Source organism: Habropoda laboriosa, unplaced genomic scaffold (assembly GCF_001263275.1).
Source record: "Habropoda laboriosa isolate 0110345459 unplaced genomic scaffold, ASM126327v1 scaffold99, whole genome shotgun sequence".
Classification (NCBI taxonomy): domain Eukaryota; kingdom Metazoa; phylum Arthropoda; class Insecta; order Hymenoptera; family Apidae; genus Habropoda; species Habropoda laboriosa.
The window spans coordinates 1,430,176-1,453,795 of record NW_017100239.1 but is presented as its reverse complement, the minus strand read 5'-3'; the positions used below and the strand labels follow the sequence as shown (position 1 = coordinate 1,453,795).

The window sequence follows — 23,620 nt, the reverse complement described above, 5'->3', positions numbered from 1 at the left end:
TACACAATACGATCGAAAAGAAATAATTGATTTAAACGTTGAAATTTTAAGTTCAAATCAAAATACATAAATGCTTAAAAACTTTAAATATTTTTTTCATGATTAATAGCTCCCATATAAGAGTATTGATTGCTGTAAGTTTTAGTACCGTTGTTGTGTTAATTAAAGTCGATTAATTGCAACGCATAATAAAAACTTGCAGTTTTATAATAACAGTGACAATACATAATTAAAGATTATTTTCCGAGTTACAGATTTCTCTTCGATCGTTGGATAAGAGCATGTATATTAAGCTACTTTATATGATATCCGTGAATATAAGCTACAAATATAGATGTAGCATACGTTCTATTATATACCCTTAATGAATAAATATTAACTAGATGCGCGACTATTAAAATATTCTTTTGTCTATTTTCATAATGTTTCACGAAAAGAACTCACTCCTTATTCACTTCAAGATACGACATAATCTAGCCGCTTATTATGTATAAATTGCTTTTTTAAACGCATTATAGAACTCCGTGAACTTCGATTAGGAAAAATTTATCTAAAAATACTATTATTTCTGATAACTTATTCGTCAAGATTTCTATAAGGCGTCGCGCAACTAAGATTAAAGATTACAGGGTGAATTTCATTCGGAGAAAATTAATCTCCGGTACAATGATAATTTCTTTACCACGAACATGATTCCGTTCAAATTATGTTTTCTCTTGCACGAGAAACTAAAACGACGCTATACTTTATGGATTATATGTATTAAAATTAATAATGTACAGTCGTCATCGATCCATGAATTACCCGAGCAGGCTGCAAAGAACACGTGAATATTTAAGCACTTAATTTAAACGTTTGTGAGACCTGAGAATTCATCCACGCTGTACTTTTTAGCGATATATCTTAAGAAGAGCTTGCTTCTCACTTTGGATACCAAAGGTCTTCCCGAGGGTAATTCAAGGATCAAAATAGAATTAGAGGTATCTCTGGATACTGTCGTACTTTTTTTTCTTTTAACAAAAATTGATGTGCTAATAGATATAGGATACTAATCAACAAATGAAGCAGACTCTTGGTGCGCCCCTGGTTTACTTTTACTTATCTTTTCACCTAGTTTGAACAATAACAATGTACTTTGTATCACAGTATTATATTAGTAGTGTATTTAGTATTTGTCGTATTTACTTTGGATATGGCAAATATGAAATATAACAGTAAAATTATACTAATGTAAGTCTATATTCTTTGGGGCTAAATGCATATCACAGTGGGAAATTTTTCAACATTCTGTTTTTTTTTTTTTCTCTTTAAATTCTTATTCGAACTTCCAGAAGCGCACCAGTTTTCGAAATGTATCATCTTAAAATTCACATTATATCTATACATCTTATTGAAGATATTATAGAAAGCTTTACCGCCAACCAGTGGAAATAAGCAGGCAATATTAAAGTAAAAGTATCTTTTTACCATTAGTTAAAAATGCACCTTAGATTATTTTAGATACTTATTCCGTATCTAATATGCAGTCTTATCCTAATTTTTTTAGCTGTGCAACTAATTTTATCAAATAGAAAGCGATAAATTAATAAACATGTACCTGTTCCTAAATGATATAAAGTGGTCCATGGCGTTTGAAACGTTTTCATTTATCTAATCAAATAGCTGATCACAGATGTATCACATTTATTTACTTGTCAATTATTGATTCATTTATCAGTGTATAATTCATTTAAACAAATATTTACACAATTCATTGGACCACTCACTAAAGACAAATAAAATTGTCATCAAACGTTACACAGCTCACCCTAAACGCTAAAAACATGCAGTAAATATTTAGTAATGTTAATGTGTTAGTATTAATATGATTTAATTATAATTTTAGAAGTTAGTAATGAATAATAATTAAGTGCCAAATCATTTTCTTTCATCACACCAAACTTAAATAAAAAGAGAAGAAATTCAAACGCCTTACAAGTATGGTTTTGTACTACACTAATTACGTAATGTCAATTGGTAATGTCGATATAATGTCAACTCTGAATAAAATGTTGTAGATTACGAACATTATTATTTAATAAGAATAATCTCTTTTGTTCTAATAGCTGAAATTCGATTAAAGAAATGTTCGAGCCTTATATATCAGATTCTGTAATATCTAAATACGCAAAGACTGCATATTCGTAATGATTTTAGTTCGAATTTTAAAATACTTCATAGAACATGGTTTAACTATTGTATGGTCTGACTACTGCATAAGTATCAGACTAGCAGCATTTTTAGATTAACGAAAACTACTTTTTATAAGTCTGATTGTAGTAATCTAAGTATTTTGAAATATTTCTTAATTGACAATCTCATAAAAATTATTTTAGACTTATCCATTAAAGAATCAAGTTAATGTCATTTTGAAAGCGTAGTAATTCATCAGCTAGTACTGCTTGCCAAATAAAGAATTGCTATGCATGCAGTAATTAAAAGAGAGATTTTGCAAAAGCCTGTATAACGACAGGAACACTAGCGTCAAAACCATTAATTGTCAAAATGCTTTTATCGCTCTTCTCCTTGCGATAGGTTGACGAAGAACATACAGCACAATTTATTAATCTGAAAATAAATAATATATAGTGTTAATTACTATTTCATTAATGTAGTAATTAAAGAAACACTTACTTTGTATCTGGAAGTTTGAGTTTTGTTTTATATGCTTGAAGAGCTGCTTCAGAAGTATCAGATTTTTCAAATATTTGATCTACAATGTTAATAAATACATCGTATTTATTGTTCTGATGAGCAGCCCATGACATTGCTTTACCCAAATTTACGTTTCCAACGGGCATTTGTTGTAATCTTCTCATAGCCTGACCAAAAGAAGCCGTTTTATCAATATTTACAGTATGAATTCCAACGTTCTTAAACGTTGCAACGGTGACGTTCTTCTCACTTCGAAGAAGTGCAAGTGCAATCATGCACCCTGCTTCTGCACCATTCACATTACCACTGCGCCAAGTATGTGTTTCTATCATTACTTTGTTCATATTTATTGTTACCATGTAACGTAAACCAGTGGGTTGAATATGCTAAATATAAAACATATTAACTAGTATGTGAATACAAAAGAATATTGCACGAAAATATTGATACTTACAATAAATGAAAGATTCAACATTTTATAGAGAGCATCAATGATTTTAGAATTTGGTTTAGGTGGAACTGGCAATGGTCTGTCAAACTGTTCTTTAATCTTTCTTTTTTCATATGTCAGTGGCCTTAAAAAGTTGTATATTAAATAGTATTCATAATTTAAAAAAGACTATGCATTATTAAATATTGTTACTTACTTTCCAGAATTTTCATAGTCTCTTATTGTAACTAATACTAAAGCTGGATGAACTTTGTCTCTGGCAATAGTTTCTTCATTAAGTATTTGATCTGTTATTTTTGAAATTGTTGGTGAATTTGGTTTCAATAACTCAAGATTATGAATTCTTTGCAGATTGGTCAAAAGCATAACTAAGTTCATTGATGGTATTAATGCATTCCAAACCTATAAATTATTCATAATTATGAATCACAGTAAATACCTTAAAGAATTCTTATTTTTTTGTACCTCTTTAGATCTCAGTAAGTGGCCAGGTACATGATCTAATGTTAATTTGTACATTTCCAAAAGACCTGCTGCACGAATTTCGTCTGTACAGTGTTTAAAATCTTCAACATGTTCAATATATTCTAGAATTTCTGTAAGTGTGGAATCTTCTCCATATAATTTTTTAATTTCTTCCAAACCACGCATTATGTATTTAAGAACCAATTCTCCTCCTATTTAACAGTATATTGTTTAATTAACAATATGAATATTTATGTGATGATTGCATTTTAATAAAATAAATACCAGAATTATTGGGTACAGGATGAGACAATTTTATGATATCTTTATGTTTCCAACCATATCTGCCTTTATACCTTGTAACACACTTTGCTAATTCCATTGGAGTTTTTGATAAATACCAATTATTTACAGCTTTTCTTAAACCTTGACCCCATCCATGTTTAGAAGTACCAGTTGCATCAAGTTCTTTTTGTTTACTTATTTGAGAAGCAAATTTTATAAATAAAATAAAATGTTGTGGAGATACACAAATTTTGTTTAAGGCTGCATATGCTGCTTGACGTAAATTTTCACTTTTCATTTGCCTACAGCAAACAGCTAGAGCAAATACCAGTGTTTCTGGATGTGGAACAAGATTACTTTCAAATGCCTGAAAATATCAATTATTTTAGAACGTCAATCTAGATAATGTATATACAGTGGTTTTTATTATTCATAATAATGTTTTACCTTTGTAATAATCTGAATTGGTAATAATTGTTTGTCTGTATTCTCAGCTAACTCTTCAATGGATGGGACATTTTTAGTCAAAAAGTAATTATGAACAAACCAGTTTCCAGGTTGATAATCAGGATATTCTTTTCCAACATATAGAAATTGTGATAATCGTACCTCAGGATCATTTCGATCCAAATCCATCGCCATTTCTTAATATACAATGCTACAAAGTATTATATATAAATCATTATACAAATACTAATTGTTTTTCAATAATTGAAATGTATAAATTTAGTCATACTTCTAGTCATATAATAATTATTCATTTAAAAAATGTAGAAGTATAGTGCATGCAATTATCAATAATATTGTTTTAAGAAATTGTACAATGTCAAAATTGTTAACTATAAAGTCAATACTAAAATGTATTTAAAATTTTATTTAGAATAATGTACATACAATTTCATTTAATTATATACATTTGTGTCCATGAATTTATATTCCTCTTAAATCTGGACCAAGTATGTACAATATTTTATAAAAAGTTAAATTTCATGTATGTACAGTGTATAATGGTACATAGTAACAGGTATCACTGGATGACCTGATAAGGTAACATGAAAATATGGGATATGCCATTATAATAGTGCATGCTTGGCTTCATAAATTGTACAGTTACAATGTTCATACAGTTATAAGAAACTTTATTAATGGACACAATTGTCAGTATGTACATTCAATCCTGATTACCTTGTGTTAATTGTAAAAGCAACAATTTAAAACACAACCATACAGAACAACGTCTTGTGACGTACAAAAACGTACTGACGGAAGCTGTTATGCGATCCGTGTAGATCTTCAGTCAAGTATAAAACACGAAAGCTCATTGACCCCTAGAAAAGTGTAAATATTTTAGCAAAATAAGATTTTTGGTAAGATAGAAAATAATATTTTCTTTCTGTACAAATTCTTTACGAATCATTTTCGTTTTTTTTTATCAAAATATTCATTGAAATATTTTCAAATGATTTTTTACCGCATTTTGCGTCTCTACTTGGAATAGTGAATGTTTGTTGCATGGCACGCATTTAATGTTTATTTAAGTATTACTTTTTACATTTAAAATAATATAAAAAAGTAAAAATTGGGTACAATTTAATTTTCATTCATGAGCTCTAAATATTTTCATATCTTCTATAGGAACTTCTTAAATGATACTGTGTGATAATACTTATAATTTATGACGATCATGATTTCAAATGATAACAATTTTTATTCTTTTCGTTACTGTATAGTTCTCGTAATATATAAGATATTAATGATTTATTATTTGTTAATGACTTTGTTTAGTAAATATTAATGATATTTAGAAGAAGAAAAATATTTCTATCATATTGGTACGATACTTTAATGATTTGAAGTAAGACGTAATAGTTTTAAAGAATAATATACTTCAAGTATCGATAAAAAAATTTTATTTTATAAAATTTCTAGGAACTGCTTGTAGTTAAATTTGGCATTTAGTAAAATTTATTTCTTTATGAATAAAAAAAGCGTTATTATTTTAATGTTGGTAGTTCGTTTGTTGATACTTCAAAGGCTTGACTCTATGGTAATCTATCGAAAGAGTAATATCATTATGTCGACTATGACGGAGTGGTTACAAGCAAATATTGTTCGCCTCGGCGAATTAAATAGCGTTGAAGAAAAAAAGAATATTTTATCAGACGTAAAAATCAAATTAGGAAGCTTGAATAATAGGGAAAGCGAACAAATCTCTCGTAATGTGGATCTTGGTCAGTTGTTTACTCAGTTAAACTCCAATAACAGGTATCACAACAATACTGATTTTGTGAAACTATTTTTTACGACTGCTATCGTATTTTAAGATAATTTCTTTTTATTCTTAAAAAATTGCGTTCAAACAAATTAACAAAAAGTGACATATGAAAGTTTACATTTTAGTTAGATGTGTCATGGCAATATCAACCATTACAGTAGTGAAAAAATATTATGGAATAAAAATGGCTATAAAAATAAGTATTTGTTACTTTTTTCTCTTACAGAGAATTTGTAGATCAGGTGTGTGACATTCTGAAAACATTGTTTGGCATCTTTAAAGCTGGAGAAGTATATCAAAGATATTCCACAGAGATATCACAATTGATAACTCATCCATCTTCTGCAGTTAAATCTCTTGCGTTGAATGAAATTTTGTGCATTGTTTCTAATCCCCAGAAGATATTTCTGTTGCTCACAGATGTCAGTTTATTAGTTGCTATCATAAATAGGATTGGAGATGACGATTTGATAGTAGCTAAATCTGCAATGAGTATAATGTGTATAATTGGTAATGATTCAAAAGGACTACAGATTTTATATAAAGGTGAATTGTTACAAAATTTTGCTAGATTATTAGTAAAGAATGATACTACTAGTTTTCGTATATATGAAGTTGTTGTGGATGTAGCAAAATCTTCAAAAGAAGGTCTAGAAGCATCTGCTCAATCAGGATTTTTGACTAGTTTAATCAATATTCTTGACAGTGAAGATGTATTGCTTCAAGTAAATGCATTAGAGCTTTTGACACAGTTAGCATTAACAGAAGAAGGATTGAGATTTTTAGAACAGCAAGGAGTCCTAAGAAGTTTAGTTCAAAAAATAGAACATGAAGTTCCATTGTTAAATTTACTGATTCCTGGTTTAATGAAATTTTTTGGCAATGTTGCACATTATTGGCCTCATGAAATTTTTTCGAAATATCCAGTGGTAGTTTCTGAATTATTCAAAGTAATAGAATTTCCTGAGAATGAGACAATTCTTGGTGTTGCATTAGACACATTGGGACATATTTCTATGAGTGTTGAAGGTAAATATGCTTTACAAGCTTTAGGACATGAAATGCAACTTATACTACCAATAATTGCTGCTGTTATACAAAAAATGCCTCCAGCAGTAAAAATTCATGGATTGAATTGTTTGGCTCAGATACTTGATGTACAAAAAGTAGAACAAGACAACAGAATTTTATCATTGACAAAATCATGGTTTGATTATCTGGGTGATGATCCATTGGGCATGATTGTAGCAATATGTACGCACCAATTTGCAGATATTAGGCAAGCAGGTTTAAAGGTGTTGGAAGTTTTGGCATCTCAAGTATGGGGTCAAGAATACATATCTACACGTCTAGGTTTTATAGAATTCTTATTACATACCAATGAGTCCTTTAAAGAATGTAAAGAAGCTAAATATGAAGTTATAAGACGGTTAACTGAAGCTGAACCAAACATATTTCCTGCATATATAATGGAAAAATTTACAGAGTTTGTAAGTGGAAGATCACATCTACAGGTTACAGATGTTGCGGTAGAACGTTTATAAGTTAAGTTATTTTTATTTTTGTTTCTGTATCTTATATTGTAAAAATAAAGTGTGATAGTATATAAAGTATGATATATTCTTTTGTATGGTGAGGAATGCAGATGTACAAAGACAAATAATTTATTTATAAGTAAAAATACATAGTAAAGTTAAGACTACGTGTTTGCATTAACGCAAAAATTCGTGCAACTTTTACACAGTGTTTGTAATATGTCAATGTTTTTTCACTGATTCATGAATTTTTAACATTAATTACATACAATAAAGACATAAATAATTTTTCGAGACATGTTATGCATAACAAGTATATCACTGCTTCATTGTATGCGTTTCCGTTTTTTGGGAGAAAGTATCTTTAACATGCTTACGATAGGAGCTTCGAAGGATACCGATATGATGAACGATAATAAGTAGGATAGAACTAATTGTCCAAAGAAAGTAATCATCTGTAAAGTAAATCTTTTAATCACACTAACCCATAAATGCCAATAGGAAACAGTCTTTTCTAAAATTTTACATTCACTTACCATGGTATATTTCCCTAAATGAAATGGCGAGTCTAAGTTCATGGCTGTTAATCGGATTACCAGCGGATGTACCAAGTAGGCACAATATGTTGTTCTACTCACTGGATACAGAATTGGTGCGGACAGAATACTGTTTACGTATCCTATAAATGATCAAAATTAAAATTTCAATCAAAAATAATTATTATTGAAAAGTAATTACCTCCGTATCCTGTACTGCACGCAATTACGATCCACGATAAACCAAGTGCCCAAATACTGTGACTTAAAGAGGAGTAAGCAGCTGCCATTATAGGGCTGAGTTCTGCTTCGTATAAACCGTACAACAAACTCAAAAGACACGCAGAAGAAAGGAGCCAACCCACGCAGATGGTTGTCTAAAAGTGATCATGTTATAATTTAAGATAGAATTACTGTTTCGTGCCTGTTTCAAGGACATCAATTTCTATTTACCTTGGACATTTTTATTTTACAATCAACCCTGAACAGGTAATATCCCATCGACATGCCTATTAGGTAAGGACCTAATCTGGTCCATGGTTTATCGTAGATTTTGTCAAAGAGTGCCAACGGGTCGTCGGAGCTTGGCATGTGATTATTCACTAGAGCAATATATCCCGTCGTTAACCAGGAACTAAAAAGCAAAGCAATCGTCGCGAATGTTGCGATTTTGAAGTGATTCGTTGCTAAAACCAATATCACAGCACCGACGATATAGAATTGAGTATCATCTGCGACATACCAGCTCCAAATCATACACTTCAAAAAGAAATAAATGAAAAAGAATAATTACTAATTCTGATCGTATCATACAATATTAAATATACCATTTTGTTGTTTGGATTGAGAGTTCTTTAAAATTACCGGAAAACTTACCATTTGATCGACCGGAAACAATGTATTGATATACAGTAAATTCCTCCACCAATAATTAGGACAATTATAATGATCAGCAGTTGGTGGTTCAAATACAGAATTCGAATGGAACCATTTCATTGCAATTTGAACCACTCCCAGTACAAACATATAGGGAGCCGTGAGTCTACAAAATCGATATCCAAGAAGACCGATAAATTTCAGACCACCAGCAACCACACCTCGCGTACCCTGAGTGAGTTTGTTTAAGTCTCCTTTTGCGTTCGTTCTGAAGTACAGGAAGCTGACGAGTAAGCCTCCCATGAAAAAGAACGTGTCGACGCTGAAAGCTCCGTTCGTGACAGTTTGGAAAAGGAACTTCTTTTCCACGACCTTTCGATATTCCATATTATCGGAATACTTGAAAGCGGTGATACAGGTATGACCAAGGATAACCCAGGCCATCGAAATCGCTCTGAGGCCATGAATAGTGCTGATAGTATCTCCACCGACTTTGTCGTCGCAGATGATCTTTACGTTGGTTCGAACTGAGAACGAAAGCAACAATTCCTCGAAGACACCTACGAACAACATAATAACGATTCATTTTCTTCCATTGTTCCCATGGTTACTCACCAATAATTTCCCTTTATTAACGATCACTTACTGAATTTGTGTATTTCCGGACTAGCTGAACGAGGACTACCTTCATGATCGTTGTTGTTATTAACTACAGCTAACGACTGAGCTCCGTTGATGATAGCTTCTGCCGCTGGAACAGGAAGGTAGACCTTACCTTGAAAAGCTACGGAATATAATAATAAAAGTGTATCATTGTCTCTGATACTGTCCTTTGTCCTGTGCTAGTCTGTAAATGTTAGTCACCCTTTTTGTACTCAAGGAAACGAACGAAACGGCACTATGTTGAACCTCGAGCCGTGTCCAAGGAAGGATCATTACAGGAAGGACACTTTAAGCAAGAGAATTCATGTAACAAGATCGACCATCTTACCACTTAGAGACTTTTGATTTTGGGCGGCTAGCTGTTCGAGTTTTGCGTGCCTTTCTAAATCGTACATCACGTTCCTTCCACGAGTATATTTTCTCGTTACATAGAGATCGTACCCGGTACCGATTACCATCAAAATCAGGACGCCACCAGTCACACCACTGAAACATATACCATACTTTAATTCCAATTTGCCTTGTAATTTAATGCATCACTTAGAAATATACAATGAAACATACAATAGAATCCAGAATACTGGATCCTCGTACATATTATACATGTCATGCTGATCTCGTATCTTTTCTATTGACGAATGTTTTGCCGCTTCCTCACTAGCTGCAAGCTTTGCTATTACGGAGACATCAGAAGCAGAGCATGAGAAGGGCAGACAAATTCCCAGATAAATGGTTCTCGTCTGTAATTAACATTACAATGATAATAATTAAAGATTGCAAATAGCAAAATTCTCTAGGTATATTTGAAAGATTGAAATAATTTACCACTGGAGACAGAGTAGTATTCATCGAAATGGTCATCATATAAAATCCTAATTTATATGGTGGTTTGTTCAATCTGATTCCAGTCCATAGATTGTTCCCACTGAGTCCACTGTTCTTTTTTTGTGGCTCAGTGTTGAATTCCTCCACTTCTTCCATCGACGACGCATCTCGTCGAACATTTTTCATATTCCTCCCATAATCTTCGTCGATATAGGCACATTCGGTGGACGATCCTACATAATAGGAGTTTCCCCAGAAGAAGCTGTTGGTGTATCTGCCTGAAGCGTCGTCAGCTGTGGAACAAGAAGAATTTCGTGTAACCGTTCGAGATCGGTAAATCAACTTTGCGATGGCGTGATGAAACAGGTTCGCATGCTCGTTTTCATTATAGGATGACTTGTTAAGTCGTAACCGATGACCTACTTTGAGAAGTCACTCAAGACACTTTCTCTCCGTTCGACCAGTGACCATTTCCGGATCAGTTCGGATGAAATTCTGATTGAAACGTTTCAAGGATTCATGTAGGTTAGTCGTTGCAAGAACGACTAAAATCCAACAAAATACTCGAATCTTCGACGTCTATGCTGTCCACGCGGATCATTTTTCATTTATGCAATACAAGTTTCATTCATTTTTAATACTAGATAATGCAGACATCGTTTGATAGATGTCGTAAAGTTGATTCTAGTTGCACCACGTTCGTTTGCAGTTTCATAATTGAACGCAGACGTCGATGCTAACACGCAATTTTCATTATCAAAGATTACGACAGCTATCAGGGATTGAACGGTTCTCTAATAAGACTTTCTCTCCGAGAAGAAAGTAATATTATCTAATCATCATCATCGTCATCATCATCATCATCATCATCATCATGGTCGCCGTCATCGTCGTGGTTGTGGTAGTGTTCAGCTCATTTCCACATGCTTCATCATGGTTTCGTTACGTCAACCATAAATTGCGGTTACTCCATAAATTGCGACGTCATTGTTTCATGCAGAAACATGATTGATACAGGTTTCCCCTGTAGAAATGTTTCGCAATGATTTTCCTCAGTTTACTGTTTCATCGACAGAACATTTCCACTGAAACTTTTCTTTTTCTCATCTATATCGTCTATATCTATATCTCATCTCATCTATATATCATCTCATCTATTTTCTCTTCATTTTAGAATAGTTAAAATTGTTTCAAATTGACGAATTCTAACTAGAAGGTAGATCTTGACCTTGAACATGTTTTATTTGGTTTGACTAGCCAGACTTTTATGGGCATTGCCTAATCCATGATCTCGATAAACGTGGAGGAGTCTTATTATCGATTCCGTTCGCACAAAGCCAACACAAGATGTAGTCGTAATCGCGAAAGAAATTAGAATAACAATGGATTTTACGTGCGTGCAATGATCCCTGACATAATCCAGTCATTGAACAACCAAAGTCAAGTTCAATCTTTGCACGTGATCCTCGTTGATTCGTGTAAGAATGAAACGTGAACGCACCGAGGCAATCTTGTCCATTCCCACGAGGTTTCATTCATGAATACCGTGTCTTTATTACACGCTATCGTGATTCGATCACTCGAATGGATATGAAAGAGAGTAAAAAACTTCGAAAGAGATCCTTTTATTTGCATTCACTTTAAAATTATTCTATTTGATGATTTATCGAAGTCAAGAATACTAGAGATGATAAGTCTAGTCTTTTATTTTTCTTTTTTTCTGTTTTATTTTTTGGTGAAAAAGGATTTTTCACAGGAAACACGAATTCGATAAGTTTCCGTGCAGGGAACACAACCGGTTTACAAGACGGTCTCTCGCTTCTAGCATTGCGCTCATGGTCGAGGCTTTCCTGACAAAGTTCAAGGGTTCTATCGCAATGAACGTTCCTGAAAAAACTTGGTTTCAGTTCGCTGCGTGTACTCTTCGTTCGTCGATCGACAGGTGCAACGAAATTCCACGTGCAACCGCGTGAAGTGCATAACCGTCATTGCTGATCCATCGTTGAAATTCCCATTGCGTTTCGTTTCTTACCACATTGTCAGTCGTTAGGATATATGTATTTGTATTTAATAAACTTCGTTCTACAATGAATTTCATTTCTCGAAAGTCCATATTAATTATTACATTGTAGAATTTTTTATTAAGTTTTTGAAATATATTTTTTACTTACTGTCATTAAGGAGATTTTAATTGGATATTTAATTGAATGACCATGACAATATGATCCGCTACTTACTTCCGACCGATTGTACGTGCTATTTAGCACGTTCCGGACAACCAGCTGGGGAAAGTAATTTGGAAAGAGAAAGGCTCTCCTCGGTATAGTTCATCGTGTTGCAATATTAATGTCCCTATAGTTGGACGTGCTTGACTTTTACGCGTGGATCACATTGAGAACGTTCCATCCACGTGTCTTTCAAGATTCGAACATGTCGATGTAAATTTATTTCCATTAATTATAATGTCACGTAAAAAAACATCGTTTCTAAATGATCCTTGTAACGTATACGACTCTACAATTTTTTCCTCGTTAACCAAGGTGTATTATTAGATATGGCAGAAGGATGATTCAGAAAGAAGTCGGTGCATCGGTGACTTGGGGATGTATTGGATTGATTGATTGATTGATTGCATCACGCAGCATTACGCGGTCCCAGAATAAAATTATAACGCGTCCGGGCAGAAAGTGAAACGCGTGTCACGCCTAACACATTGTTCTCTAGCATCGTGGCGATTTTATTTAGCAATCTGTGTTTCAAAGCCAGCCTATAATCAGCGATCAGTCAACGAAAACGTCTACCAGTCACATTCACTTGCGCTGCACGATTGATAGATCGATTTAGCAAGTGGAATTAATTCAAACACGCCTTTAAGCTATTATAAAAGATTACCTCGAGATTATCTTGATTTTTAACAATTTTACACGTGTCTCGTAAACCTCAGAATTCATTGTTTGCATGCAAGAAATTCTACATGTTGAACTGTGCTGAACGCATGCATTTCCCTTGATTTATCGAATCCAGAAGGCAGCTCGTTAATTGAAAGACTGCAGCGTACGATACAACACGCATTTATTTAGGCGGTTGCACAACTCACGAATGCCGGTACTTTCTACTTTTCATACGCTTTTCAAGAAGACATAAGCCAACGTGTCTGACAGAACGTACAGAAATTGGCTACACATCTCTGTACATACATATTGTACTGACTTCATTTCGAACAATTTTCGAGTCGAGGTCCGAGACAATTTACGAGCAGTAGATAAAGTAGGCATGTGGCTGGCATGTTCAACATGCTGGTACGTGATTCGCCGTGGAAGGCAAACCTGTTTAGAGGGGAAACACATAGAAAGTACGCAAGGGAATATCTGCTTACATAATCCACGGTGTTCGAAACATTAATCAGATGCGAGAAAGGACCTTACACATGTGTATATACCGTGATCTAAACTTCACGTTATAAGCCGTACGATAACGGTGCCTATAAAAATATCGACAGATCGTGTTCCACGAACTAGGAAGCGACGAACGAAGAGACGAGGCTTCTCTAAGAACGATATCCCTGTTATATCACGGTTATATACCCCGTTTATGAAAAAGAGAAGGAAAAAAAGGTATGATACGTAAAGGATTGAGACCGATCGAAGAAAAGTCTGACGCGCGTTACGTGAAAGTTGCGTTCGCAAGCCCCGCTTCCACGTAATCCTTTCTCCGGCCGGTTTTTATATCCATCGTGACGTAATTTCGATAATTGCCGCGGTTTCTACTTCGACCGTGTTTCTTCGTGCACGCGTCTTCCTTAAAACTTTCTAACGTTACTTTTGCGCGGTTCGCGAAGGATGCTCACGGAAGTCCCATCCATAAGCTTGTCGCGAAATTAAGCAGCGTGACGGTGCATCGACCATGATAATCGTTCATTATTTTATAGAGTTTCATCGCCATTTTCATTTAACTTTCGTTGGAGAGTTTTCCAGCTGGCTTTTAGAGCACATTTTTTAAATACATTTTCTACATTTAAATGTCATTTCTGCTTTAATTTTTTATTATAAAAATTGAAAAATAATTCTTTCTATTTCAAAGAAATATATACAATATATTGGTCCATGGATATGTTGAGGTTATCCTAAATTCATGATTTTTATTTGCCTTTTGTTCGTACCATTTTTAAATGGTTTTGTGAACTGATTTTATATATGCAGAACATTAAATGAAATATGGTCAGGCCAAGAACCCGGAAGTGACGATTGAGCAGAACCGAAAGTCAAGTGCTCCCTTCTCACGATAGGTGTATACCACTGTGAATAGCATTTCAAATGTCATAACGGTAACGTACCTAATGTCGTTTCCTCCTAGCGGCACCTTTCACCTTTCCCCGTGCAATTGTACGAATTTGAACTTCCTACGATGATAATAGAGCACCGCGAAAAAGGAGAAAGCCATGAAATTCGCTTGATGGACTTTTCCTATGCGGCTTGGAAATTGGGGAGAGCAGAATTCACACCGGAGATAATGGCCGTTATGCGGGATAATAGAGCCTAAACGAAATTTTACTTTCGTTCTGTCGTATGAAATTGGAGTAAGTATAATAAAAGGTGGAAACTTTCTACTATCCGACAATTTTGAAAGAGAAAAGAAACACATCCGTAAATACCGTTGTTTCGAACGCGATTCGTTTTTTTCCCTCTTAGCGGCGAAAATTTCATGGAAACGCCGCGGCCTCTGAAATGGAAGCTATTGAAACGAACTTTCTTTCTCGAGTCATCTGGCGCTGTTCGTTCTCAGCACGTCCGTGGTGAACTTCTTCCTTGTAACGAGATATGTATGTCGAGAGTAACGTGCAAAAAGTAGTTTGTTCCTCTTTAGGTACATTCTATGGTTTATGGACACGATTATTTCGTCATCGACTTGTTGTTGTCGTGACTTTCAAAAAAATAAAAAATAAATAAATAAATAAATAAAGAAGTAATCGATAAAATATTTAATTATATCTGCTTTAAGGTTATTCGAAGAAGTCTTTTGGTAAAAGATCGAGACAAATTTCGGATCGAGAGAGATGGTAATATTTAGCCAATTTCACGATCTCTTTGATTTTCCTGGCTAAAAATTCAATGGTGCAATGTACGACTACCGGTTTCCATCGGTCATTCGTAAAATTAAATATCCAGCCGCGGAAAGCTGCTGGTCTGTCTTTCTCCGCTTCTCGACCGCGTTTCCATCTAATCCGACCTCTTACTTTACGCATCGGTAACTTTTCTATCATTTTCTTCTATTTTTTTTTCTTTTTACTCTTTGTACTTAATACCTAATCAAACGTGTCGCATAATTTACGGCAGAAACACCTTCTAGTTAAACGTTATAAAGAAGCAATAAAAAACAGCCACAATTTCATGCCGCAGAAACTATATGATTGGTCATGTCGTCACGATTTTATCTCTATCCACTTCTTTTCTTTCCTCTTCTACGACGCATGTAATCAAAAGGGATAACCGTGACACACTTAACCCTTTCACTTACCATCTGAAGGTATAGTGTTCGAAAAAAGGATCCGAAAGGTGTAGCGGTAGCAGATAATACAAAGAAAGCATATATACTATTCTTAGATATTGCGTAGAACTTGGTATGTCGACTGACATTCTTCGTCGACGTGTTGCAATCGATGCAAAGTCTCACTATGTATCCTGCTCTGAGAAAATTTCAACAAAAATCTCATTGTCTATGCGCTGATATCAGTTATCTGTCGATGAAAATAGATACGTTCGAGGTGTAATTGATTTAAAAAAAAAGTATTATTGGCCAGGAGTTAATTAAAAACGCTGTTGAATGAAATAAGAGAAAAGTAAGTTTGTCACTGAAATTCTATGAATAATTCGAATTTCGATAATCTTTTAAGATGAAACAAAGTTTGTAATTAAATTATCTGGATCATCATTTGCAGGACCATCGTTTCTACCCATAATGGCGACTGGATATTACAAGACAATTGGTCGTATACTGTTCTTTTACTCGGTCGTTAAACGAGAGAGACAATGAAAGGCAACATTGGAACTTTCGAAAAGGTGGAACAGCCGAAGCCTCTTGCGAAAAGTGGCATTGACCGAGGAAAACAGTAAAACATTGAAAGCGATTCGTTGTCGTAGCGAGCTGCGCCGCTTGTGGAAGCCGCCCAGTTGCTCTTTTGTGTCGCGAAAAGTGAAATTTCACGATGAAAGTAGGCAAAGGAGGAACTGGTGACGGGAGGAAGACAGAGATGATTTAGCGAGAACGTTTCTGGCAGTCCACTGACGACTGATGACCTTATCAACTCTCTATTTCCTTCCTGATGAAAGTGAATTAAGCTTCTTGAATCTTCACAATCAGTTCAACACCTATGATTATTTTTATCCTTCTTTTTTTATAAAAAATCTACTAAATCCTGAAACGAAGCTGGCCCTTTTTACGAATCTCGTTTTAATTCATCGAATTCTTTTTTTCTTTCTTTCTTTTCTTTTTTCACGTTCAAGTTGATTTCTGTCTCTTCATCTCTGGTCAGAATTCATTTCTGTTAAAGTCCAACGAAATCACCAGCCGTGATAATTCAAAGTAGGTCTGGCAATTACACATGTATATCTCTACACTTTCTATTGGTACAATATATTTTTGCTCGTATCGCAGGATGTACCGTTGTCTTCACGTGTAAACGGGCGAAGATAAAAAGAGGGAAATGTTTGCGCATGGTTAGTTTCGAATGAATAATTGATCGTTAAATATTTGAACAGAAAGCAACTACCGAGTGGAAGACAGTTTTCTGCATAAATTTTAACTGGTTCAACATACCTTTCAGAGCCCATCCTTCGTGCCTCTTCAAACCTTCGATGTACCTAGTGATGTCTTTCGCACACTCTTCCTCGATGGGATACTTTGCTTCGGTCCAATTATTCGCAAGATGACGCACGTTGAAGATGTCTAATACATTTGACAAGGTGGTCCAGTTTCTATCCAGAGTATTATCCATGTCTGTTAAAGTCCTCACTCGATTATTCGTTAATAGATCCTGAGTAGCATTCTCTGAGACATTGGAAGTAGATGTCACTCCGCAGACCGCGAAGCATGCGAGAAGAACGACTTGATACCACGTCTGGTTCATTGTTACTTAAATTGCTTTTACACCAAACACTAGAGCAATGAAGAAGTTCAGAGGGAGATCCAGTTAATCTCAACTATTCATGATCAGTCTTCTTAACAATGTAACCATATTTCCGATAGATATCAAACACACATTGAACGTTATTTAAAAGTTTTATCAAATCGTACAATATCACAGTAACAAAAAAAAAAACAAAAAAAAAATACTTCGAATCACAGTGAACGACCGATTTCCTCGATTGGAATAAAACGAAGCTTTTTCACTGTTCCAGGTTACTGGTTTTCTTCTTCACAAGGTTTCGAATCCTTCTCTTCCTCTGAGAGTCACGTGGACCTTTGCAGTCGAGTTTTCGGGTTCTTCCAGAGAATTTCGAGTCGTAGTGCTGCCGTTCTCGTTAACATACTTTCGAGAAAGCAAAGAGAAAGAGAGAAGGAGAGAAAGAAATAAAGAAAGAAAGAGAGAGAGAGAGAGAGAGAGAGCGAGCGAGCGCTGGTACTGATGTATATAAAACCACTTTGACGACCTTTAACTATCCGTAGACGACTGAAACTAGCGTCCTCTCTTTCCTGCGGTTCCTCCTTATTTGATGGCCAAGAATCAGCTAGAACGACGAGGCTGGCAATGGTAGAAAAATGACTTGGCCGGATGAATATCTTGGTAGTAATGAAAGTGCGAGGAAATGGTGGGGAGAAACCTCCCCATATTGAAAAGTGAGCGCCAGTGGCGGACACTTTAGCCCGATACGCGGCTTGTTTAAGGCTGCTCGTAGTTAGCATAATTTCGTATCCGTTGACGAAACGGGAGAGCTAGAGAAACATATAGTTCCCCTCTTTCAAAACAGCCAAGCTGTGTTTCTTTATAGGAATTGCTGAAACGTTTTTGTACCTGCTTCTCTGTTTCTCAGTTTAAACATGCATGGGAATGTGGTCACGACAAAAACTTGTATTTTGAATAACAAAATATCTGCGAGGAAGATGATAAACTTGATAACGTATGACAAAGGTTGAAAAGATTATTGAACAATGGTGAACCCTTGAACATTATCTCTTGGTTTGGTAGTTAGTCGAAAAAAAAAAAGAACACGGAAGGAAGTCAGATTTAAGTCATTAAAATTAGAAAGCTTACGTAAAAGCGGATTTATAAAACTGAACGGACAAGGATGTTTAAACAGCGACTAATCTTTGTACCAGCCACTCCTCCAGTGGTTTTTTTACGTTGGATATTTTGGTGTTCCATGCTTAAAAGTTAGCTTCTCTCTTTTCTTTCTTTATGTTAATGCAATATGTCAGGTAGAAAAAAATGAACTACCGAACATTTCAAATAATAGACAACTTAATTGGACGCTTGATCTATGCGCATAATGGATCTTAAGTAGGTGTACGAGAAACTTTAATGAACCAAGGTTGGCACAGGATTACTGTATGCATTAAATTAATTGATTAATTGAAAGAAATTATCCGCGGCCAATGACTTGCAACGTTTTCAACGAAGTTTTGCATGAGTTCCTCCGAAACCGACGACAAAGATTATTTCAGTGGTTTCACTGAGAAATTTCATATTATTAGAGGAGTGCTTCCCTTTCTCCTATGTAAAACTTTCGTCAAACGTTGTCATTCGTGCTGTTCAGTCGTGCTGAAATTCGTTTTCTTTTCTTTTTTTTTTAGCTTTTCTCATCATTGCAGAGTTTTACCATCATCCCGTGCAATTTAAAAATTTTAATAACCAACACTGAGAAAGTCATTAACATGAACTTTAATTGTGAATCGCATTCGTAGCACGCGCTATTAAAACGCGAGCCGCGTTGAAAATTAGATATAATGTATATACGCTGCAGTTACGAAGTGCAGTTGCTTGTTTTCTTTAAAGCGTACTAACACTGTGTTATGTTGTTGCAATGCTATTCACGTGTTCGTTGCTCTTTTTCTGAACCTCTTTTGAAGTTTGTGTAATAAAAGTGGATCTCGATAGAGTCCTGAATAAAGCCTTGTTTTTTATGAAACACATGTGGCTATTCTGAATATTTTTTTTTTTTATTTTTCTGATCACGATATGGATATTTTAATTCGGGATTTCTCTTTCGTTCGTGTCGCATATTTGCTCAATGATGTAAACGGAAAGTGAAACTGGTCAAAGCAAACCGAATTTCGTCTGATGTTTTTCTTCGAAGGAACAAATTTCTATTGAAAACGTGTGATTATCGAAGATCTGTGAAATTGAGAAATGAAATTTCAATTCATAGTACAGTTGAAGGACCACAGTTGGCCTTTCCGTAGTTGACCTTCCTTTTCAAACGGTTTTTTTTTTTCTTTTATCGATCATCCTTCTCTCATTACACAATCCTTTACCTTCGAGAAAATATATACAGGTAATCTCCTGTCTGTTGCTCCTAATATATCGATTATATTTTAAACGATGAAGATAATTCAAGGCCATGGACCCTTTCGTGTTGAACACACGACTCTAAATAAGAAGGAATACATTGAATATTTATGGGAGATAATCACTTACAGAATGAATATAATCTACCTTATATTAAGCCAGTGAAATTTCAACTGGAAGAATGAGTTGTCTGTTCAGGAAGTACTCACGGTCGTTTTTCTACGTTTTAAGATAAGCATGCTCAACAAGCGTAAGTAAGTCTCGCTTTTTTTCCAAGTTTCTTATATAATATTGTCGCTGTTTCGTAATCACGGATAGTGGATTCGATATTAATATGAAAATAGAGTAATAAAACAGACTCTTTTATTTTTCTTATATATTACAAAAATATCTTCTCAATTGTATTGTTAATTAATGAATCAAATGTAAGAACATAAATACTATTCTATTTTTTCGTCTTTTTTTTTTTTGCTGTCATGGGATGAACTGTTATTGTTAGGAAGGACAATATAGTAGTCTCGAACAGCAAGCTGATGAAGGATGTCACCGTAAATCCAAACAACATTATAACCTATAAAATAGCATTAAAACCTTGGTAAAACGTTTTCAGTGTTTTCTACGGATAAATAATAGCAGTTAAAGGTATACCGCTAAATTTTGTCTTTGTTCGAGGCAGGGAACGCTTTCTCCTTCAGAAAGGAGTGAAAGGGGAGGAAAGAAATGAAAAGTAGTAAGAGGTAGGGGAGTGATAAATTCAGGAAGGGGAATGTACTGAAGGAAATGGGAGGGGAGATGGCCTACAGTCGAGAGAGTCGAGATCTAACGGAGTATTGAGTAATGAAGTGAGTTTACCCGATCGGTAACGGAACTTGGAAAATTCAAATTGTTTGCCTCGATTAAAAATAAATTATAAAGAATTTTAATACTATAAATTCTTAATTAAAATGCATGAAAATCTCTCTGTGTAATACCACTGTTCGTATGATAGCAGGGTGTACCAAATACGCGCAATAAGTTAACCTCGAAAAAGGGTACAAACTCTTGCAAGACATTGCTTTATTTATTACAGCTAAAAATGCAATAAATGTTCAAAATAATTTCAAAAATTTTAATAACATTTCCTACGAATCTCTATATCCGCTAACGCAAGCAACTAAAGGCTGTAGATATTATCCACCCAAAATGTAATAATGCGTTGCATATTGCGGATAAGAATGGACTGAGCGTATCTCCGTATAATCCATACGCTATACTTAATATTACGAAAAAGGAGAGGATTAACGACATTAATGCAATCGTCTGTAATTATAGGGGCTAAGAAACGTATTGATTATTTAATCACGAGGTATTTCATTACTAAACAGAACATCTCGTCAATTGCTCGAAAATCATTATGGAGAAAGTGGATTACGATATCTCTTACTGGTAGATTATTACTAATACAACACTCATATAATTGGATACTGTGTGTTACATGATTTTAGAATAATGCATTCTTTGCCAGGAATGTAAAACAGTTAATTTAATAGTTTCACATGATACACTGTTAAAACATATCGTTATTAACCATAATAAAATATAAAAGCCTCTCGATGTTTGCTATTTTTGCACGAGACGAGTAAACATTGAAAGTAATCGAGAATTGCTCGTTTAGCAGTCAATACAGCATAAGACTTCCGACATAAGTCGCGTTGTTTAACACCCGATACTCCAACCGTTTTGCATTTTCTTTTTGTATATGGAATGGTACATTGTTATGTAAAAAATTAGAGTCCCTTCGATTCCACGTGATATAAATACAATGTTTTGTTCTCATGTTCTATTCAAACAACTTCTTGCGTAAGAACCATTGAATAGCTTCGCATTAAAAACGTGTTTATAATCAGGTTATAATACGAAAATTCGCTTTCTCCCTTTTCAGGAAATCTTTTTAAACTTTTACCTTTCATTTTATGCAAATTTTATCTGGTATACATTTCCTGCAACGATCATTTTTGGGTTATTAATCTTGAACAAATCATACTCTTTGTTTTTCGGTTTTTTCTCGACATTTATACCATTGAATTTCAAGGTTTATTTTGTTAATGTTACGTGACTTGCTATAATAATCGAGCTACTGAAGAAAGTCTCATCTATTAAAGCAAAACCGGTCCCAACATGCTCTAACTACTTCCTGTACGTATCTGTTACTATGCAACTACGTATTTCCTTATAGAACACGAACTATAACAATTGTTGGACATTTGACAAATATGGAAATTCTTTCCCAATAAATGTTTATTCACTCGTTTTGTTAATTTGTCACGTTGTAAAAATGATCCTAATGAAAAATGAGAAAAATTACTAAACACAATAAATACTTTCAAATTAATCATGTTGCGGTTTATATTTGACACTGGGCATGCGCGACATCTGTAAACGTTTTATATTACGTTTTTAGGTACATCATTCCCTCTTTTTCTTTCTTAAGGGAAAAATACGGATGAACTGTCGTTTATTCGGTCTGAAATGTGATGCGAAACATAGGTATAACCGTCACGCGTGAGAGCTATCGAATAGGAAAGCAATTGTAATTAATTTTAATAATGGATATAATAATTGATACGAGAGGCGATGAAAATTTGGCGACAAAAGATCATTTAGACAGTGACGAAGATGATATAAATTTCGAAGATAATGGTATTCTATTGTGATGTTTATTGAGGTTAGAAATATTTGACAAATTACCAACGAGATTTTTGTACTTGTTTTTAATTCAACAGATACAGAGACACCAAATTTCTTTGATATAGAGGTAGATCTACTTGAAAATGAAATTTCAACAAAAAAAACAATCCATAATGTGTCTAAAGATATCGATCTCGAAGAATTTGAAAAAGAAATGGGTTGGTCAAGTGGAAGATGGATAAAAAATATAGCCGCTCCAGATTTAAATCCTTTAAAACAAAAATTGACTGCAGTAGATAAGATACTTAAAAAAAGTGTTATAACACCTGGATTTGAACAATTACAAGCTGTTCCTCCTTATGAAGTGAAGAAGAAACTACTGCAAGAGCAGAGACGTAAGGAACGTGCTAAAACTAAAGGCAAGAATTGGTTCAATATGGGTGCTCCTGAGTTAACACCAGAAGTTAAACATGATCTTCAAGTTATAAGAATGAGATCAGTATTAGATCCAAAACATTTCTATAAAAAGAATGATCTTAAGGCACTACCAAAATACTTTCAAATTGGTAAAGTTATTGATTCACCTTTGGATTATTATTCTGGACGTCTTACAAACAAAGAACGTAAGAGAACAATTGTAGATGAACTTATGGCTGATGCTCAGTTTTCTAAATACAATAAACGTAAATATAAGGAAATTATTGAGGAAAAGAAAAAATTGCATCATAAAGCCCATAGACATGCAAAAAAACTTAAAAGGGGAAAGAAAAAATGATCTATATTACTTGTAAATATATTTTAAATAAACAAAATATAAAATTTGCAAAATAAAAAATTTAGATATAA

At 34.2% G+C, this 23,620-nt stretch overlaps 4 protein-coding genes across 4 annotated transcripts; 2 read left to right on the top strand and 2 right to left on the bottom strand.

The window, feature by feature from the left end:
* Positions 1–2,422: 2,422 nt before the first annotated feature.
* LOC108571823 (60 kDa SS-A/Ro ribonucleoprotein-like) lies at positions 2,423–5,118 on the bottom strand. Its single transcript, XM_017933964.1, has 8 exons — positions 5,081–5,118; positions 4,343–4,553; positions 3,896–4,262; positions 3,611–3,822; positions 3,342–3,547; positions 3,149–3,269; positions 2,674–3,080; positions 2,423–2,607 (listed from the first exon to the last, which is right to left on the bottom strand). Exons 2-8 carry the CDS (start codon positions 4,535–4,537, stop codon positions 2,475–2,477), a joined length of 1,641 nt encoding a protein of 546 aa, XP_017789453.1. The 5' UTR covers positions 4,538–4,553; positions 5,081–5,118; the 3' UTR covers positions 2,423–2,474.
* An 810-nt stretch (positions 5,119–5,928) lies between these two features.
* LOC108571736 (26S proteasome non-ATPase regulatory subunit 5) lies at positions 5,929–7,714 on the top strand. Its single transcript, XM_017933848.1, has 2 exons — positions 5,929–6,160; positions 6,397–7,714. Exons 1-2 carry the CDS (start codon positions 5,940–5,942, stop codon positions 7,712–7,714), a joined length of 1,539 nt encoding a protein of 512 aa, XP_017789337.1. The 5' UTR covers positions 5,929–5,939.
* A 317-nt stretch (positions 7,715–8,031) lies between these two features.
* LOC108571843 (nose resistant to fluoxetine protein 6-like) lies at positions 8,032–17,728 on the bottom strand. Its single transcript, XM_017933984.1, has 10 exons — positions 17,419–17,728; positions 10,606–10,898; positions 10,345–10,520; positions 10,109–10,266; positions 9,764–9,901; positions 9,118–9,677; positions 8,695–9,000; positions 8,444–8,618; positions 8,242–8,384; positions 8,032–8,160 (listed from the first exon to the last, which is right to left on the bottom strand). The coding sequence occupies exons 1-10, from the start codon at positions 17,726–17,728 to the stop codon at positions 8,032–8,034; spliced, it is 2,388 nt and encodes a 795-aa protein (XP_017789473.1).
* A 4,890-nt stretch (positions 17,729–22,618) lies between these two features.
* Positions 22,619–23,549, top strand: LOC108571848 (deoxynucleotidyltransferase terminal-interacting protein 2). Its single transcript, XM_017933990.1, has 2 exons — positions 22,619–22,786; positions 22,870–23,549. The coding sequence occupies exons 1-2, from the start codon at positions 22,693–22,695 to the stop codon at positions 23,547–23,549; spliced, it is 774 nt and encodes a 257-aa protein (XP_017789479.1). The 5' UTR covers positions 22,619–22,692.
* The last annotated feature ends 71 nt before the right edge of the window (positions 23,550–23,620 follow it).

Excerpts from the sequence above, each read along its gene's own strand:
- LOC108571823 (XM_017933964.1), bottom strand. The coding sequence starts at position 4,537 with ATGGCGATGGATTTGGATCGAAATGATCCTGAGGTACGATTATCACAA. Across the intron at positions 3,548-3,610 it reads ACTTACTGAGATCTAAAGAG|GTTTGGAATGCATTAATACC; the intron begins GTACAAAAAAAT and ends AATAATTTATAG. Across the intron at positions 3,081-3,148 it reads TGTTGAATCTTTCATTTATT|CATATTCAACCCACTGGTTT; the intron begins GTAAGTATCAAT and ends TTTTATATTTAG.
- LOC108571736 (XM_017933848.1), top strand. The coding sequence starts at position 5,940 with ATGGTAATCTATCGAAAGAGTAATATCATTATGTCGACTATGACGGAG. Across the intron at positions 6,161-6,396 it reads CAGTTAAACTCCAATAACAG|AGAATTTGTAGATCAGGTGT; the intron begins GTATCACAACAA and ends TTTCTCTTACAG.
- LOC108571843 (XM_017933984.1), bottom strand. The coding sequence starts at position 17,728 with ATGAACCAGACGTGGTATCAAGTCGTTCTTCTCGCATGCTTCGCGGTC. Across the intron at positions 8,619-8,694 it reads GTAAAATAAAAATGTCCAAG|ACAACCATCTGCGTGGGTTG; the intron begins GTAAATAGAAAT and ends GATCACTTTTAG. Across the intron at positions 8,385-8,443 it reads GTGCAGTACAGGATACGGAG|GATACGTAAACAGTATTCTG; the intron begins GTAATTACTTTT and ends GATCATTTATAG.
- LOC108571848 (XM_017933990.1), top strand. The coding sequence starts at position 22,693 with ATGGATATAATAATTGATACGAGAGGCGATGAAAATTTGGCGACAAAA. Across the intron at positions 22,787-22,869 it reads TATAAATTTCGAAGATAATG|ATACAGAGACACCAAATTTC; the intron begins GTATTCTATTGT and ends TTAATTCAACAG.